A 19,660-nucleotide genomic window follows, 5' to 3' on the forward strand; every position below is an offset into this window, starting at 1 on the left:
CTACTGCAAACACGAAAGTGTATTCAATATTCAAAGCATTTCAAAGCCTTGTGTTGGTAATATGTGCCACACTATCATAGGATGGTAGTTCAGTATCTTCTATGCCCTCACTCTCTACTTTGAGCTGTCTGTCTGAACTGGTCACTGGGGGCAGGTGAATCGCTTCTTCATAGGCTGGTGGGCCTGCCCATTCTTCTTCTCCTCCATCAATGGATGACTGGAAAATATCCGCAGGACACTCGGGTGTGATTTGATTGCGCCTGTCTGCCCTCTCCTTTCTTTGCTGCAGCCAAAAGCAGTAAAAATACCAGCAGACAAGTGATGCAACTAGGAGCACTGAATATGCGATCACTGAGATTTGAATGTATGGGTTACGCAACCATCGGATGAGGTGAGTCTTCAAGTCCACAGATGAGGGTGAATCCATGATACTGTTCCACTATCAACCCATCTGGCTTGAACCCTACTGACTACAGTAGGACACAAAAATAAACAAAAAGCAAAAAATCTATTTCTACAGTTCTACTAATCCTATACCTGAGAAATGCGAACAAAACCGTCTCTCGAATCTATGCGGCTGAAGTGCTCATAGGGCGGGAGTCATTCTCTTCCTCCCAGAGTTTGATGTTGCCAGTAAGATCCTCCAACTCGAGCAGCTCATCATAAGGTGGCGGTGGAGGTGAGCTGGGTAGTGGGTGCTCAGGCACGTCCACGACTTCCTCAACAGGTGGGGCGCTGGGATCAACTGGCGGGTCTGGACGGATGTCTTCATCACCTACATCTGGCAGGCATGTCGTGTCTGGGATCCCATCCAGCATGGGCTGTTGTGTCTCTGTTGTGATGCCATCAGACTGCATCTGTGGCAGCAAGGTAGCACTGCCGCTCCCAGGATGGTTCGAGCAGTGGCAGTTACGCCGGTGATGGCTGGGAGACCCGCGCGCCCGGCACCACTTCTGACAGTTGCGAACGCAGTGGAAGAAGACAACTACAATGACCGAACCGAAGACAATGGTAGTGCAGACAATGAGGATGATCTGATTCAAAGGCTCTTGTGACCACTCCTAAACCACTTTGACACAACGGCCAACGAAGTGAAAGATGTCCCTTACGTGAAACTCCGACATAATCTTTCCGCTGTTACAACCCTTGTGAGGGTCGTAGTCTTCATTCTTGTGGATTGTCTTTCGATTGCTCCAGTGACTCGTATGTAATAGAAATAAATCACTTAAGTTTTCCCTTTGAGAGGGTGCGGTGTCACAGATAACGCAATCAACCTTTGAAGAATAATTCTATATTGGTTCAGGTGTACATCAACAGAGGACATGGGGGGAATTAGGTGATGATGGAGGAACCAATTCACGACTTGTTATGTGTGAGACACTATCATAAGATGGAGGCGGTTCGAGTTCTATATCATGAGTGTTCCTGGACTGGCTATTCTCTTCACAAGTATTTCTAGTACCCTGTGTTTCTCCTTGGCTGTCTACGGCCCGGTCTATAGTCACACTCACAGCCTCCTGGTAGGAAGGTGGTGGGGCAACAGTAAGAATACTACCTTCTTCACTGTCACCTGGACCATCAACTGTCCTGTCCTGACCACGATGGAAGTGAGCATGGCATGGTTGGCTTACACTAGTCAGTAGGGCATGGTGAGATAGCTCTTGAAAGAAAGCATCAGTGATTCGGTCCCGAATCCTGCGCCGTGTATGCCAATGGCGAGTACCAGAATAGTCATATTTTGTCAGACTTCGCACAAAGTGAAAGCAGAAGCAGCTGATGAGAACAATTATCAGAACGGTAGCGCAGATGGCGATAAAGACACGGTTTCTTGGCTCCTGCAACCAGGTCCAGACCAGGAATTTTAAGTGTGTGCCAAGATCATGCGTTCTGGCTTGAGCACCCCCCACCAAAGGGCCACCCATCCTCTTATACAAGACGTCGAGGCCATCCTCTACTCATTTCACTGTCATGTGAAGGCTGGTCACCCTAGTCATATAAAAGCGAACCTTTGAATTATGATTATTATTAGATCTTCTTTCAGACCGAACTTGTGGAAGCTGCAGTAGTTAGTGTCTGGGAATTTCTGCAAGAAGAAAAGAATGAATTTTATAAAGAGTGGTTTCAGAGCATGCCAGAAACAATATTTCACAACAGTGACTTTTTAGACAAAATCACAATAAATTACAAGACAACAATTCCACTAACTATTAATGAATAAAGCTACAAACCTTTCATATGTTGTGCATTCCAAAGATGACTGACAACGCTATGCCAAAGGAAAAGAACCAAAATCCAACTAGAAAGACTATAAAGGAATAAAAAGCGTAAGCAGACAAAAAATGTCACATAACAAATATATTACAAGTACAATATTCATTTTGATAATAAACAAAACCCAATATATCAAGACAATTATTCTGGTAGTGCAATCGGACCTAGCCATTAATTCTATATTCCATAGTAATTTTAATTTTAATTTTGATTTTGAACGTGACATTTGAAAATATCTCCTGTGCAAATATTGATACACCGGTTAATTGGGTTTGGGGCCAATATATTCATGTGTATATAGCTAATGGCGCTTTCATGAAAATTAACTGCTGTGCATGAGGGCTACGGATTAGCAAGAATAATCTACCATCAATATTTGGAATATTTCAGCTTCTTATCAAGATAAGGTATTGAAATAGAAAATAACTAGGTTACCTATAGGTCAGGAAGGCAAATAGAGGACTTTGTTAGTTGCCTTTTTTGTAGTACTGTAATCTTGACCAGTTTGATAAAGCCACATCCAATTTATCAAATTCACTTAGTGAAATAAGTCTTTTGTCTATGTACTTGAAATTAATTTGATAAAATGCTCAAAAAATTGGTTCATACTTTAATAAAACGTCATACACTCATTCTAGAGTAGCAAATTTGAGCCTTATTCAGCAGAAAATTTCCAATTTTGTCCATGAATTAAGCATAGACTGTGTAAATTTTATAAACTATACCAAAACAATCAGAGCAAGCATTTCACCTAATACATTATCAGACATTGTCTTACCTTATAACAATGATTATTTAAGTTCAATTACAACATAATGTGTTTTTATAAGTTCCTTCTATTCCATATTGAATTTACATAATTCTATATGTCTTTTAGTCCTTAAGAAGAATATGGAGAAAAATAGTGATAGAGTACTCAGCTCAGCCTAATGAAAAAGGTAATCAACATTGATGTCAACAAAAATCTATTTGAAACAAACTGCATTACTTTGAATTAAATTAGATCTATTTCTAAGTGAACTTTACTATTCCAATCGGTGTTATTCAATCAGTCCTTCTATTAATAATCTACTGACAAAATGAGAACCTTTAACGATTTACCATCGATGAGAAAAACAACAAAACAACATCAAAAGTCTGAATTAAGCTAGTACTGTTATGGACATGGGCGCAGCCATTACAGAACGGTTTCAAAATATCTACTATCTAGAACTTACGCTTATGGAGCGTGCTTATCAAAAGATGCTGCCCCATGATACTTCTTAGTGAATTTACTGACTGTAAGAGCGAAAAGCAGCGGCCATGTTAATCAATGCTAAAAAAATTAACTTTACAAATAAATCTTCTATGTTAGAACAATTATGATAAAAGAATAGTTTAAGGATATGAAAATTAAGAAAATTTAAAGAAGAACTTCAATGAAAAACTTAAGTTTTATTTGCAAATGACAACAAGTGTAAATCCGTTTTAGTAACTTTAATTCAGGCAAAAACTGTTGTGCCAGTTCGCCGTCCTAAGCCAGGTTTTATACCCGTACGGACTGTTTGATTGACAGAATCTGTTGTGTCATCAGCAGGGGTTTAAGGAAATCTGACTTTGAGACGTCCATTAAGGAATCATAAAACAATATAAGTTTGACAGGCAAGGTACTTCCGTTTAAGGATATGCAACTTGTAGATGGATTAGCGTTATTATTTTTCATTGTTTCAAAGTCATCCCTGATGGCACACAACAGAAATACTGGACGGTTTATGTTATTATCATCATTAGTAAATAGCAGTATAACTACTCTCAGTTGTCTATTCTAAGTAATTCCCTAAATTCAGGGGTTTACCCCGGATTTCCCATGAGGCGGCGGAGGGTCAGTCCCAACCAAATCCGACCAATCACAAAAATCCAAACTCCAGACCTTTTGCCTCGTATATAGTGAGAACCAAGCCATGTTTCAATTCTTCTGGCATGTTATCACGAGCCTCTTCAGATACCACAAGAACAGCTTGATGGGCACCAAATTCAATTCTTGAAGTTTGCCGTTTGTTTCCTCAAAGGATCATAGCCAAGTCTGACAAACTGCAGGACTCGAGGAGAACTGGCTTGGGACCATCAAATAAGGCGGTGTCCTCTTCGAGCTTGTCAAACGACTGAGGGAAAAACCTTCCCAGCAACTTGACTACACTAGAAGCTAACTTTAAAATACCAGAATGGGAACGATAGTTGTATGTTAACAGGAAAAGGCTCTTTGGAACATTTATTGCATTGTCATACGACTTCAAATTAAAAAGCAGAGTCTTGATGTCATCAAAGCGGAAAGCAATTCCTCTCATGATGCTCTGAGCTGTATCTCCAGTGAAGAACATTCGATTTCGCTGGCGACAGCATCGGATGAGAAGTGACAACTCCACTTGAGTGAAGTCTTGTGTTTCGTCTACATAGACACTATGAATGGACCATGGCAGTTCTGGATTCTCAGAAAGACGTTTGTGAAGATGGTAGACAAGGTCGGCCTCGTCAAAATTCTCTTTTAAAGTGAGAAATTTTTGATAGGACTCAAAAATTTCATAAATTGTGTCCCTGTCCCCCACAAAGAAAGGAGCTCTTTTTCGGCCGATTTCTTGATATTCCTGTTTCGAAAGAAAACCTTGAGGTGTGTTTAAAGCCTCGGCCGATCCCTTGATAAATGACCTGATTTCTGTCCATACGAGAGTTGGATGGATCTCTTTCTTTATTTTTCTTTCCATTTTAGGCCAGAAATAGTCCCTGAATACTTGATACGTGAGTTCTCTTTTAAGATTTTGAGAAGTGATAGGCTTTCGGGGACGCTTTGAACCGGTATGTTCTGTTATCTGATGAACCTCTTGCACTTCTCTCATCTTTTGATCTTCACCATTCACAGGAAGGGAACGCATGTGTTTGCTCTCTTTTCCCCATCCTTTGATTTTGTTCTGCAAACTTCCATCAGGTTTTCTTTGAAAAAACGAATCTTCAGGTAAAGACGCATCCAAGAGGAGCAGCCAATCACGGGAACTAACAATTAGAGGCCAGGAAGTTTCTCCCAAATCCTGCATCCGATTTGGAAGTGAGTCATCACATACCACTATTGATTTCAAGGATGGATTAGCGTTTATCAACTCTTTGACATTTTTGCGAACTTCGTTGCACAAAACATCATTTTTGGTGATAAAAACGGGATGAAAATGCTCGAACTTCTCTGAACTGCATCCCTCCATCGATTTGACTCCTCCATCGACAGATGATGACGCGCCCTTGCAACTTTCCGAGGTTCCTTCTCTTGTACTGCAGTTGCCGGGCCTTGAAGAAGTATATATCGGAAATTGTGGTCCATCGGTAGCCGCTTGTTTCCAGTAGTTCTGGAACTCTTTCCAAAGACGATACAGACAACACGTCGTTTTCCCCGTGCCACTTCGACCAAGCAGAATAATGGGACAAGGTGGCTCTTGTTGTAGGTGTATGATGTCGTGTTCACGCTCGGTAACTTTGAACGGGAAGTTAATATCAGCTTTTCCTTCCCCGTTTAGAAGGGCTTCCATTACAGGAAATGTGAAGGAATAAAATTTCAAGATGTTATACTCATTTTTGTCGGAGCTTGCGGGTGGAGAATAATGAACTCCTTCTTCATCAGCATTTAGCTCGGTATGTGGTCGATTGCCGTACTCGCACTTCTGATACAAAGTAGGATAAGTTACCACCGCGATATCTGATTCATTTGTGTTTCTTTTAATTGCCTTGAGCCTAACTTTCATCGCACACTGCTTTCCCCGCTCGATGCTTTTCACGACATTTTTGATTTCGCGATCTAAGGCTCCATGATCCATCACTACATCCCATACGCGTATTATTTCTGTGTAAATTCTTAAGTCTTCGTTTCTGCTACATCTTTGAGAGAACGCTATAGTCTTTTCCCACAGGATTCTTGCACCTGTTGTTAACTTGGACTCATACAAATGAATCCTTTTCTTTTTTGGTTGCCCTTCGAGCCTTTTACGCGAATTTGCATTCCATTCACCTTGTGCTAGCTTTATTATCTTCTCCACGATTCTTCTCTTCGTGTCTTGCTGTATCTTTTTACCACTAAAACGCTTCTTGAACTTATCACTAAAATCCACTTGCCATGGTAGATTTTCGAACATTGTTTCATCTATTTCCTGGATCACCGCATCGCCCTTTTCTTCATTTGCGCTTTCACGAGCTAGCGTTACTTCATCAGGTCCATTCGAAGCTTCTGGTAATTCAACTGCCTCCGATTTGACTTCATCTTCAAAACTGTCGATGATAGTTACATTTTCAATCAGCTCTTCCAGTTCTTTTCTTACGTCTTTTTTCTTTATTTTCTTTGAGGCTGATTTACTAGCAGATACCATGTTGGTTTTCGACGTAGGGGATAAATCCTGTTTAGTCGTATTCTTAGGGGAAGTTTGGGTGACATCGTTCGCAGAAGGACGAGAACAATTTTCGTTTCTTTTTTTGATAATTTTTTCGATCATTTTCCTGCGGTCGTCCTTCTTTTTACAGCAATCTGTTGGTAGTTCTCCTCGTTTGTTTTTAATTGTGGGGTCAACATTTGCCTTTGAAAGACATCTTATGACCTTACACTTATTGGGATTATTTTTCCCAATCACGGCGAGATGATAAAGACTGTCTCCATTAGAGTTCTTCACATTTTGAATAGAGGGATGATGTGAATCAAGGAAACACTCGAGCATCGTTAAATTCCCTGAGATACTTTCAGAACTTGTTGACATGATCTAGTTTTGGAATATGCTTAAGTAATTTATAATGGATACCTTGATCAATGGCTGTCTTCACTACTTCATGCACCAGTGGTTGATTACCATGTGTTTTAACACAAGGGTTCGCGTTGTGCTTCAAAAGAGTTTTAGCAATTTCCACTTGTCCTTTTCCACCCGCAGCTACAAGTGGGTTAATGTTTGAGTTTAGACCATTTACGGACGCTCCTTCCTCAAGCAAAACTGACAATGTTTCTTGCTTTCCCTTGAATTTTGCTGATATAGCGTCTTCAATTGCTATTTTACTAGCACTGACGCGTCCTGTTGCGATACCTCCCTTTCCCTGTAGATATTTTTCTGGCCCACCTCCACCAAGATAAAGAAGGCGAATAAGCTTCCAGTCTTTCGAGTTAACAGCCTCTTTATGAAGACGCTTCAACAGATTTGACGAAATTTTAGCTGTGAGGCCAGTTGTTTCTTCTAAAATGAAAAAATAAATAAATAAATAAACAAATGGAGTACGTTGGATAATAAATAAGATTCAAGGCTTTTTCTCAGTTTTTACACTGCTAAAGCCAGAAAGGGAAAATGTAGTAGCAAAGAACAAAAAGGTACAAAAGACAAAATGGCACAAAGACAGAAAGGTAAAGCGATTTTATATAAATTCATCGAAATATATAATTATTTTATGGAAAGCAGGGTTTTAATTTTCAGCCACACATGCATTGTTCTTTCATATAGTAAGGCTTTTCATCGATCAGTACCTTATTCTAAGTTTTTTTTGCAGTGCCGATCTCCCTGCATGGACTTGAAATATCGTCACATGTGGAAATGATAATTCTTACTCAAACATCGTTATTTTGTTAGTAGTACACTTACCTGGCAATTTAACTGCGACTTCGATTGCTTCTTTGAGGAATTTCCACTGCTCTTCCCAATTGCGCTCTCGTATTAGACACTCGTTCAAGGCAGATAGCATTTCACTGTCCCGTTGTAGGTCCTTGTAACAGGAAACTAACAAGGTATGGCCCTGGCGGTGGAAAATGAGAGCGATTACGAAAAGTGAGAAAATTTTACTTATGTTCCGAAACGGCCCAAAATTGCCACCAAGCACTTAAAGTATATTGAATATTCATCAAGGGAATGTGGAACTCTGCTCTACCCATCAACGTACCTTAACATCGTCAGGGTATTTTTTCGTTGCCTCGATGCCCAAAACCCCATAAGAATGTAATATTACCACATTTTAAATTGGTGAATCAAGCTAATCAAATATGCATAGTAAGTGGTCCACAACAAACAAATTACAAGTGAAACAAATATAACGCCGCAGCTCATTCATACTTCCTATAAACACTACCATACTTGAGGCACAAGTTTTAAATGGGGCTTTCAAGCGTCTTCAGAGGCTCGTCTCATCGAGTCAAGGAGCCACTGCTAGTAAAAGCTGCAGAGAAGCCTACCTTTAGTATCGACAGAATAGCACTTGACAAGACACTTGAATAATAACAATGATCGTGGCAAGCAAGTCCAATCGATGACGGAAATCATTGCTTCAACGTGCAACCCACAAGTAAACAGTTCAGAATGTCCCTCTGCACGTGCTATTGCTGTCTTGTTGAGCTATATGATGGAGGATATGTCATATGGAGAATATTGTGAATGATGAGATACTGAGAGCTCAGGAACGAATCGGAGCAGCTGGCGTTTATTGTCTCCTTTGCCTAGATTATTGGCATCCTCAAACTGTAAATTGATTGACTGACCTGTCTGTGGTTTCTGTATTTAGAGTATCGCTTAATATCCAAGAAAGGTGAAGGTACCTTCTCAGAAGTGCTCAAGGCTCAGAGTATCAAAACTGGCAAGTACGTTGCCATCAAGTGTATGAAGAACCATTTCGACACTATCGAGCAGGTTAATAATCTGAGAGAGATCCAGGCGCTGCGTAGGCTCAGCCCTCACCCACAGATAATCAAGCTCTATGAAGTCCTCTAGTAAGTTGAAACATTTATTGTCAAGTGCTAACTAGAATTTGTTCGTAGTGACGAGCCAACGGGTAGACTTGCCCTCGTCTTCGAGCTCATGGACATGAATATGTATGATGCAATTAAGGGCAAGCGTCATTACCTGCCCGAGAACAGAGTCAAATATTACATGTATCAATTGCTCAAGTCCATTGATCATATGCACAGGAACGGTATCTTCCATAGAGATATCAAGCCGGAGAACATTCTGCTCATGGAGGATCATGTCAAGCTGGCCGATTTCGGCTCCTGCCGCGGCATCTACTCGAAGCAACCATACACAGAGTACATATCGACTCGTTGGTATCGTGCGCCCGAGTGCCTCCTCACGGACGGCTATTACGGTTACAAGATGGACTTGTGGGGCGTCGGCTGCGTCCTCTTCGAAGTTATCTCGCTCTTCCCTCTGTTCCCAGGAAACGATGAGGTCGACCAGGTGCACAAGATCCACAACATTCTTGGCTCGCCCGACAAGAGCCTCCTTGACAACTTCCAGAAGTATGCAACGCACATGGAGTTCAACTTCCCGACGGTCGAGGGAACGGGCATCGTCAAATTGATTCCTCACTTGAGCCCCGAGGTGCAAGACCTCATTCAAAAATTGCTGGTGTACAATCCTGATAACAGAATAACAGCGGGTCAAGCCCTGAAGCATGCCTGGTTCCGTGAACTACGCGAGCAAGAATACATGCTCAAGCAGCAGTATACCGGATCGCTGACGCAGTCAAGCGTGAGGGCTACCTTTGCTGACTCTCTGTCTCAATACAGCAAGCACTCGGACGATATGTGCGGCCACGGCACCGAGGTCGAAGTGCGCAGCACCAACTAGATCAAGGGAATCTACTCGAACAACAAGAAGAAGAACAATGACAAATTCAAATAGATGTAGAAGAAACTTCCTGATCTGACGACAGGCGGCTTCAACGATGCATACCAGAAAAAGCCTCTCGGCGGTGGCTTCGCGTCCGACTCTGATGAGTACCTCAACGGACCTCAGCAGCAGTCGTATGGGTTGTTGGAGTAGTGTAGGTAGTACGGGTTGTGATGGTAGTAGGTGTAGTGATGGTGGTATGTTTGGTGACCGTAGTGTGGGTAGTGTGAGTTGTAGGGGTAGTTGGGGTAGTGTGAGTAGTTGGAGTGGTGCCAGAGGTTGGGGTTGTTGGGGTGTTAGTTGTGGTTTGAGTAGTAGGAGTGGTTAGGGTAGTAGGAGTGGTACCTGTTGTATGAGTGGTAGCGGTAGTGATAGAAGTAGGAGTGACAGGAGTAGGCAGTTTTTTTGAAGACTCATTTTCGTCTCTTTCAGTTGTAGAGCTTGATTTTGAATTTTGTGCAGAAGCTTCTACGTTTGTCTTTGTAATGGAGTCTGAAGAAACTAAGATAATGTGAGACACAAAACTAGTACGGCATTTCGTGACTAAGTCTTTATGTAAATATTAGAGTGTGTGACGAAATGTTCATGTAATCAGATAGTAGTTTTGTAACCAGATATATAGAGAGGGATATATTCTTACACACATGTACTGAGCATAGATCTCAAAGAAAGAAGCAGTAAATATAAGTTCCAGCAAAAACGTGTCAACTATTGGTTCGAACGGGATCAAAAGTACCGTGTGTAACATTTTGGCGACCCCGCCAGGACCGCTAATCGAGGAATTTCTCGTAAAAAGGCGGTTCTCGAGACCTGGAAGACGATTGACCTCGTGGTCGAAGAAGTTGATGTTGTGTTGGACGCACATGGATACGAAATTAGCGTTCCTTTGAATGCTTTCATCGCAAATAAGTCAAGCATTCCCTTCGTATGGTACTGAAGACTTGATGTACGTGGCCTAAGAGGAATTAATGTCCGTTTGAACGCCAGAAAACTTTAGAGAACGTGGTTTTGCAAGATTTGGGGGTGTGGTGTAATAACAGACCAAGCCGGCTACGATGGATTTTGATTTAGAGGCTCAGCAGTTGAGATTGGAGCAAGAAATTTTAAATTTGTCGCTAGAACGCTTGCAGGAGTTAGCAGAACACCTCAAGGTGCCTTGTGAAGATGAAGGAAAACTAAAGTTATCGAGGAAAATACGGAGAAAAGTCGAAGAAGTAATAGAGAGCTCAGAGGACAAACAGTTAGTCATTGAAGACATCGGCAAATTCACCAAGGAGAGCAACACAGCGCAGAAGGATGCTGAATACGACAAAGCAAAGAAAGAACTAGAGAAGATGCAAGAGAACTTCAAGAAGATGATGGAGGATTACCAGAAGCAAATCAACGAAGCAAACGAAAAGTTGGTATCTCTACAACCAGGTAACAAATCATCAAAACAGGAAGCAATCGAACCGGTATGTACTCTTAGTGATGTAGGCGTCGTAGATGTACGAAATGCACTCAGGCGCGATTTTCGTATCATTGGTATGATTGGAGGAGATACGCACAAAGACCGCTTAACTCTCGTAAGTCTCTTGAGGCAAATCGAGGTTGGTCTTAAGAACAAATACATTTGGGGGGAGGGGGTTAGACAAAAAGTTTTGTCCTAAAGGGTGTGGGTGTAACAAAATAAGATTAATTGTAAGGAGAAACCTTCATCCCCCCTACCCCTCAGCATATTTAATCAACTTTCCCTTAATGGTAGATGGCAATTATCTTCCTCACCCTATATGCTGGTTCTTCCAGATTGTTCCCCCAGATGTACACACCCCTGAAACTAATGTTCAGCTTCATAGCCTTGGCGATTGCACATAGACCTTGACTGGCAATGTTATTGCTGCATACTACAAGCCTACAAGAAATAGATCATGTTCTATTGCAGTTGCTTGCATTGCAGGCATCCTGCGTTAGTCCTTAGAGGAAGCCTGAAATGCACGTTACAGTATGATATTTGCTGTGTCAAAAGTTATTGTAACTTTTGATTGACAATAGAGATTAATAATCCCTAATACATATCCTTCCAGGAGCAGATGCAGGACTTTTACAAGTAAAAGGGGTGACCATTACTGGGTATCTTGCACCAATACCACAGGAAACCCATAAAAAATGAGTAAAATAGTATTTCTTTATTGATGAATCTTTGAAACAGTCTCTCTACTTTCCCTTTTTTCTTGATATAAATTTCTCTATTGCACCTCTGCACTTCTATGATATTTAAGATACATTACTTACGTAGTTAGATTTGTGTTATAAGAAGCCAATGCTTCAGCTAATGCCACAGCGCCATCATCTTCTATTCTGTTATAGGCCAGGTTTAATACCTCTAGAGGAGTGTTCTTCTTTAATAAGATAGCCAGTTGCTTAGAACCATCACGAGTAATGTTATTGCTATAATATTACACAACACAAAACAATAAGAAAAATTATGTCAATATTTTTCGTGAAAAAAAAGGCCCAGCTCCGCGGTCCCTGCAACTGTAATAACAGCTATCATGTACTGTGTATGATGGATGATAACCCTGCTCAGGTTAAGGTGTGTTAACGTCAGGTTCTCATAGAGGTTTTCTTTGATTCTTTCTGCACCAAAATCTCTGATGTCGTGGTGTGTCAGATGAAGGCTCCTTTAGTCTTATGTTGACCTAGATAAAAATGTACTCAAATCAGTTCTCTGCACTCAAAGTTTTTCCTTCCAAAACAAGGTCAATTCTATGGTGTCAAAGGTTTTTCCAGCCAAACATTTTTTTCACATTTGTTTGGGAGAAATTAAGTGTTTTCCAGCCAAAAACATGGTCAATATTTTTCTAGCAAATGAATTGTTTTTTTTAATGTCAAGTAAAATCTCCTACCTTTAGCATTCTGGCTATGTGGACTGTAGTCTCTTCCTTTGAAAACACAACAGACAAAATCAATGACCTTGTACATCATCGGAAATTAAAAAATAATAAAGTCGTCTAATTCAACCTTCAATTTTATTACTTTGGTTTTCGATTTTCTGCAAACTGTCAGACATTTCAATGGCTTGTGGTGAAATTGGATTTTTTCATTTTGGGGTACGGACCTCGCACTCGGCTAATAAGAGCTTCGTATTGTGCCATTTACAAAGTCTTACTACAAGAAATACTATTCATTTACATAATAAATCAACACATAAGTTCCACTGAACTTCTACAAATTTCTACATACCTCCATAAAGTTTTATGAAGTTCTACAACGTTCTTATATATCCAACAGAGTTATTTGAAATTCTGCAAAGTTCTACAAAGGCGTATAAATTTTTTTTGAAGTTCCACAAAGTTCAGTGATATTCTACAAAGTTCTATAATGTTCATAAGTTCAATTCTATAACCGGTATATAACAATGACTGAAGTCCTACAAAACTCTATAAAAACTCTTTTAAACTACAACTTTAACCTCTCTAGCATCACATATAAAGATTATAGAAATAACGCAGCTTCAAGAGCCAGTTTCTAAAACATGAGTTCCGTGTGATATTCTAGATTGCTATGAAGTTCCACAAAATTCTGTTATGATGTTCATAAAGTTAAATGCTACAAACGCCTCCATAAACTGAATTTCTACTGACAACATTCCATAAAAATCTATAAAAGTTTCTTTTAAACTCACTACAAATAACACATGTACCTTTATCCTCTTCACCATTGCATACCAAGATTATAGAACTAATGCGGCCTCAAAAGCCAGTTTCTAAAAGTTTGGGTAAACCGTATCCAAACTGCTAACCAAGTGTTTTTTTACTACCATCACTAGCGGTAACAGTTTCCCTTTATGGACATCGTAGACCAACGATAGAAACCGGCTCCATAAAGAGCAAAATTATCAATATCCGATCAACTTCGAAACCAAAGAGTTCAGAAAGGACCAGTAATGGGGCATTTGAATGATGTATTTGAGGGTGCTACTTTTGCTCCTGGATGTCGATTCTGACCGTAAAAAATGCACACAGCATTGCAAATGCCCCATGATCCCAGCCTTCCATCGTTAAAGGTTTACGACAACAACCTCTTGCCCAAAAACTGGGCGTGTCATTCGTTCAAATGATGGCACTTTATCATGCAATTATCTATTATTGATTATTGAGCTTTGAATAAAACATAAACAGGATCAGCAACGAGTGCTGGTTGTGGAAGTGGTTAAATTCTGCCAATCACGTGACTTTTCGAAGTACACTGGGGTCAACTAGCGAGTGTCTACAAAGTGTTCTATCTAAATATTTCAATGACATGGAATCACAAAACAAGGTACACGTACAATCTCCAAGCTGACAAATGCTAATTGACCCTAGTCAAAACGCAAATAATACAAGAAGTGACATCAATGGATTGCAAAGAAGCCATCACTACAGGTTATTTTTAGAGTCCCCTAGAGTACACGCCATAAATCCGTGAAAAAACTACTGACTATTTATTGCATAGTAAAATGTGATAATTAAACAATAGAAAACAAACGGTTCAGTATGAATTAATAATAATTAGTGCTATTGTTGTTTGCACTATTCTGCTCAAGTAGAGCTCAGTTATCTTACTAGAGTTTTCCGAATTTTTTCCCGTCCGAATTGGAACTATTGTTGTAAGTTAAGTGAAAGAGAACAATACGGCTTCCAATTCAGCCGAATTTTCACTAATTTTGTAAACTCACGTTTGCCCTTGGTTTGGCTAATGCAATAGTGCGTGAATGCTGAAACAGTACTGAGGTGGCATCGTTGACTGTAGGGAATGTAAACATCCTTTGTTTTCTAGCATGTTTGACGTCTGAACGAATGCATGTTTTGGTTCGGTTTATTAAAATGATTATCGAAAGATATAGAACTAATATTTAGTATATCTTAGCGGACACAGGAAGAAAAGGAATTGTGGTCTGAGGAATCAGTTGTGCGCTTGTAACGAAGAGGCTCAAATCGCCGCTCAAAAGGAATGAAAACTTTTCAGCCGCCATTCTAAAATAAACCGCATATATTATTTATTATTCATATATTAATAAGGTTTCGCTCGTTTGCATTAGATTTGATGCGTGAAATTCAGGTTTGAACTTGACTTTAGATACCTCCTGTGGTTAGAACAAAAGAATCGGAAAAAGAAAAAGACCTCTACAAACAGTGAAGCACAGCAAGGGAGTGTTTGATGTAACATTTGAGAGCCGTGAGTTACAAGATAACAAGATGTTCACATTTCATACAGTCCATGATACTCCTATTAAACCTGCACAAAATTCAGAAATAACGTTTAATAGCAAAAAGCACTAATCGCGGCATGACATGTATTTATCAACATCATTCTGAAATTCATGGCATCATGGACTGAACGGAATGTAAACATCTTTTGTTTTTGTTTTTGTTTTTTTTCATGGAAACGTACTAACCTCGGCAGGTGTCGAAGCAATCAAAAACTACGTGCCCTGCAGGGTAATTCAACATCGATTGTAATCAACTGATCGATTGTGATCATAATTATCAACCAAACTTGAAAAGAGAGTGCTATGTGAAATGAAGGCTGCCAAATCGTTCTCTAAATCACACCATGCATGTCCAGAAAGATATAACTAGCTAAAAACTAGTGTGAGCTGCGTCGGTGTTTCTAATGAAACAGTAATGATGAAAAGGTAAATTATACACCGTGAAAAGATGAAAAAACTTACTGACGTTTCGGACGCTAGTCCTTCGTCGGAGTAAAAGAGAAAGAAGTGGTAGAAAGGAGTGTATATATGATAGAATAAGACAAAAGAAACCAATGAGAGCAAGGTAGGCAAGGAAACAAAAACAAACAATCAAAAGACAAAAGAAAAGGTTAGTTGAAAATAAAGCGTTCATTAATCCCGTTGGGACTAAGAGTGCCCAATAGGTGAATAAGCCGCATTTCTTTGGTCTTGCGACAATCATTGTTGCCGTTAAGCAAAGAAAGACCGAAAACAATGAAGTCAGAAAGAGAATGGTTAGCTAGATTAAAATGGCGGGAAACTGGTTTGGTGGGATCGTTATTGCGAATATCATAAAGATGATTGCAAATGCGATCACCAAGACGGCGGCCAGTCTCGCCCACATACAAAAGATTACAGCGGGTACATTTAATACAATATACAACATTAGAAGTGGTACAAACAAAATGGTCAGTGATTTTAACAGTTGATTTAGGACCGACAACAGAAGTGTGAGAGACTATGTGAGGACAAGTATAACAACGTTTACGAGAACAGCGAAAAGTACCAGGTTCTTTGTTAGAGGGAAGAACTCCCTTGACCAAGAAAGAACGGAGATTACGATCACGTTTATAGGAAAAGAGAGGGCGGTTGTTGAAAATAGCAGAAGTGCGAGTATCAGAGTCAAGCAGAGAAAAGTTGCGGTTAACAATGGGTTTAATGGAAATGTTAATAGGATGATACGTAAGAGTGAAAGGAATGCGGTCATTAGAGGGACGAGTGTGAGGAGTGAGAGCGGTGGTACGATCAATAGTAGAAACTTTACGAATGGCGCGATCAATAACATGAGCAGGATAATTACGCTTAAGGAAGAAGGAACGCATCTCAGAACATTTAACAGAAAAATCAAGATCATCACTACACAAACGACGAAGACGAAGAAATTGCGAGAACGGAATAGCGTTAAGAGTGTGCTTAGGATGAGAAGACGAGTAGAGTAAATAAGAATGAGAGTCAGTAGGTTTGTAATGGACACTAGTGCTAAGACGGTCGTCATTAACACTAAGCAAGATGTCAAGGAAAGTGACTGATGTTTCACTAACCTCCCACGTAAAGTCTAAGGCAGGGTGAAAAGAGTTAACAAAAGAGATGAAAGAATCTAAGTCATTACGCGAACAAGAAGTAGCACCAATACAATCATCAATATACCGTCCAAAAAACTCAGGTTTAGGTCCAGTATATTGTTGAAAAACAAGGTTTTCGATATAACCAACAAACAAATTGGCATAACTAGGGCCCATCTTAGTACCCATAGCAACACCGTTTATCTGCCGATAATACCGATCACCGAAAGAAAAACAATTAAGAGTAAGAACAAGTTCAGCTAAGCGTAACAAAGTGGGAGTGCTGGGCTCGAGGACAGGACGAAGATCGAAAAAATGCTGAAGAGCACGAAGGCCCTCATCATTAGGAATAACAGTATACAAAGATTTGACATCCATAGTAAACAAAAGCTTAGAAGAGTTATCAGGAAAGCGAAAATCGTTAAAAATACTAAGAGCGTGATTAGTATCCTTAATATAAGTAGGTAAAGACTGAACAATAGGCAGCATGAGAGAATCTAGATAGCTAGAGATGAGTTCGGTAGGACAACTACAAGCAGAAACAATAGGACGGCCAGGGTTGTTAGCTTTGTGAATCTTAGGAAGAAAATAGACGTGAGAAGTACGAGGAGTAATAACAAAAAGGTTTTTAGCAGTGGAGGGTAAAGAGCCATCAGAAATGAAAGAGTTAACAGTGTCTTTAACTAATTTTTGATTGTCAGGGGTAAGATCCTTATCCACTTCACAATAAAAATTAGTATCAGAGAGTTGACGTATAGCTTCCTGTTTATACAGGTCAGAACGCCAGACAACAACTGCACCGCCTTTGTCAGCGGGCTTAATAACAATGTCAGAACGATTGCGTAATTGACGTAAAGCCAACCACTCGTCCTTAGAAAGATTAGAATAACTGAGTTTACGGTTAAGATTGAGATTAGAAATATCACGGCGACACTTATTGACAAAAAGATCAAGAGAAGAAAATTGTCCCTCGGGAGGGACCCAGTTAGACTTACGAGGACAAAGGCGCTCAAAGACATCACGTTCACAGTTAGAGTTAGAAGAGTCGGAGAAAAAAGCTTTAAGGCGAGTACGGCGAAAAAAAGATTCAGAGTCTTTCTTGACCTGAAATTCATCAGATTTCTTAGCAAGAGGAACGAAGTTCAAACCCTTGCTAAGAACTGAAATTTCAGAATCAGAAAGAGGTAAATCTTCGGGAATGGTGACAACGGAATGACTGAAGACATTGTGATTGCTATGTTCAACATGTGTAAAAGGATCAAAACCAACAAGAGACACAAACTTATTACGCTTAGTAACAAACAAAGACTGGTACAAACGGCGGTTAAGAGTAAGAATGTGATTACGAATGGAGGAAACTAACACTGCCGGACAGACATTAGACAAGTCTCTGAGGCAAGCAGCAGTATCAAGAGTGAGGGCATCACGTTTACAGCACATACTACGAATAGTGGAACGCATGACAGAGCGAGAGAAAGTGGAACAAGCAGAAGAAACATCGGAAAAATACTGAGTAGAGTTGACACCAAAATTAGAAGCATGAAACTTAACACGAAAACCAACAGGAATGACTTTAGCATGAAGACAACGACCAATGAAATAGATATGACTAACAAAGCGTGTTTTAGCGAGAGTAAGGTTAAAGAGTTTGAGAGCGAGATTAGAGCTAATGTTAGGAAAAGGAAATAAAAAACTTACCATTTCCTTGCGGAGTTCCTTGATGATGTTCGGCATCTGAAATAGAATAAAAATGGTCGCAGTATATAGTAATAAAAAGATATAACTAGCTAAAAACTAGTGTGAGCTGCGTCGGTGTTTCTAATGAAACAGTAATGATGAAAAGGTAAATTATACACCGTGAAAAGATGAAAAAACTTACTGACGTTTCGGACGCTAGTCCTTCGTCGGAGTAAAAGAGAAAGAAGTGGTAGAAAGGAGTGTATATATGATAGAATAAGACAAAAGAAACCAATGAGAGCAAGGTAGGCAAGGAAACAAAAACAAACAATCAAAAGACAAAAGAAAAGGTTAGTTGAAAATAAAGCGTTCATTAATCCCGTTGGGACTAAGAGTGCCCAATAGGTGAATAAGCCGCATTTCTTTGGTCTTGCGACAATCATTGTTGCCGTTAAGCAAAGAAAGACCGAAAACAATGAAGTCAGAAAGAGAATGGTTAGCTAGATTAAAATGGCGGGAAACTGGTTTGGTGGGATCGTTATTGCGAATATCATAAAGATGATTGCAAATGCGATCACCAAGACGGCGGCCAGTCTCGCCCACATACAAAAGATTACAGCGGGTACATTTAATACAATATACAACATTAGAAGTGGTACAAACAAAATGGTCAGTGATTTTAACAGTTGATTTAGGACCGACAACAGAAGTGTGAGAGACTATGTGAGGACAAGTATAACAACGTTTACGAGAACAGCGAAAAGTACCAGGTTCTTTGTTAGAGGGAAGAACTCCCTTGACCAAGAAAGAACGGAGATTACGATCACGTTTATAGGAAAAGAGAGGGCGGTTGTTGAAAATAGCAGAAGTGCGAGTATCAGAGTCAAGCAGAGAAAAGTTGCGGTTAACAATGGGTTTAATGGAAATGTTAATAGGATGATACGTAAGAGTGAAAGGAATGCGGTCATTAGAGGGACGAGTGTGAGGAGTGAGAGCGGTGGTACGATCAATAGTAGAAACTTTACGAATGGCGCGATCAATAACATGAGCAGGATAATTACGCTTAAGGAAGAAGGAACGCATCTCAGAACATTTAACAGAAAAATCAAGATCATCACTACACAAACGACGAAGACGAAGAAATTGCGAGAACGGAATAGCGTTAAGAGTGTGCTTAGGATGAGAAGACGAGTAGAGTAAATAAGAATGAGAGTCAGTAGGTTTGTAATGGACACTAGTGCTAAGACGGTCGTCATTAA

General features: G+C 40.0%; 2 protein-coding genes across 5 annotated transcripts in view; one reads left to right on the forward strand and one right to left on the reverse strand.

Annotated features, from left to right (window-relative positions):
• Positions 1–19,660, reverse strand: part of LOC116308241 (uncharacterized) — a 29,384-nt gene that overhangs the window by 6,367 nt on the left and 3,357 nt on the right. The window contains exons 2-7 of one of the 4 annotated variants that reach the window (XR_004198490.2): positions 12,183–12,338; positions 11,676–11,802; positions 7,896–8,046; positions 7,074–7,496; positions 2,229–2,305; positions 538–2,083 (exon numbers count right to left, since the gene is read on the reverse strand). Coding sequence is in view for 1 of the 4 variants with exons in the window: in XM_031718622.2 (XP_031574482.2) it covers positions 7,074–7,496; positions 7,896–8,046; positions 11,676–11,802; positions 12,183–12,338 (857 nt within the window). In the remaining 3 variants the exon portion in view is untranslated. The other 3 variants (XM_031718622.2, XR_016118838.1, XM_089024860.1) reach the window with 3 other exon arrangements.
• Positions 8,291–9,869, forward strand: LOC148904775 (MAPK/MAK/MRK overlapping kinase-like). The gene is made up of 3 exons (XM_089024937.1): positions 8,291–8,297; positions 8,806–9,010; positions 9,059–9,869. The coding sequence occupies exons 1-3, from the start codon at positions 8,291–8,293 to the stop codon at positions 9,867–9,869; spliced, it is 1,023 nt and encodes a 340-aa protein (XP_088881063.1).

This window comes from Actinia tenebrosa, unplaced genomic scaffold (genome assembly GCF_029948245.1).
Source record: "Actinia tenebrosa isolate PJP-AT-01 unplaced genomic scaffold, QUT_ActTen_1.0 PGA_scaffold9__36_contigs__length_13948895, whole genome shotgun sequence".
Taxonomy (NCBI): Eukaryota; Metazoa; Cnidaria; class Anthozoa; order Actiniaria; family Actiniidae; genus Actinia; species Actinia tenebrosa.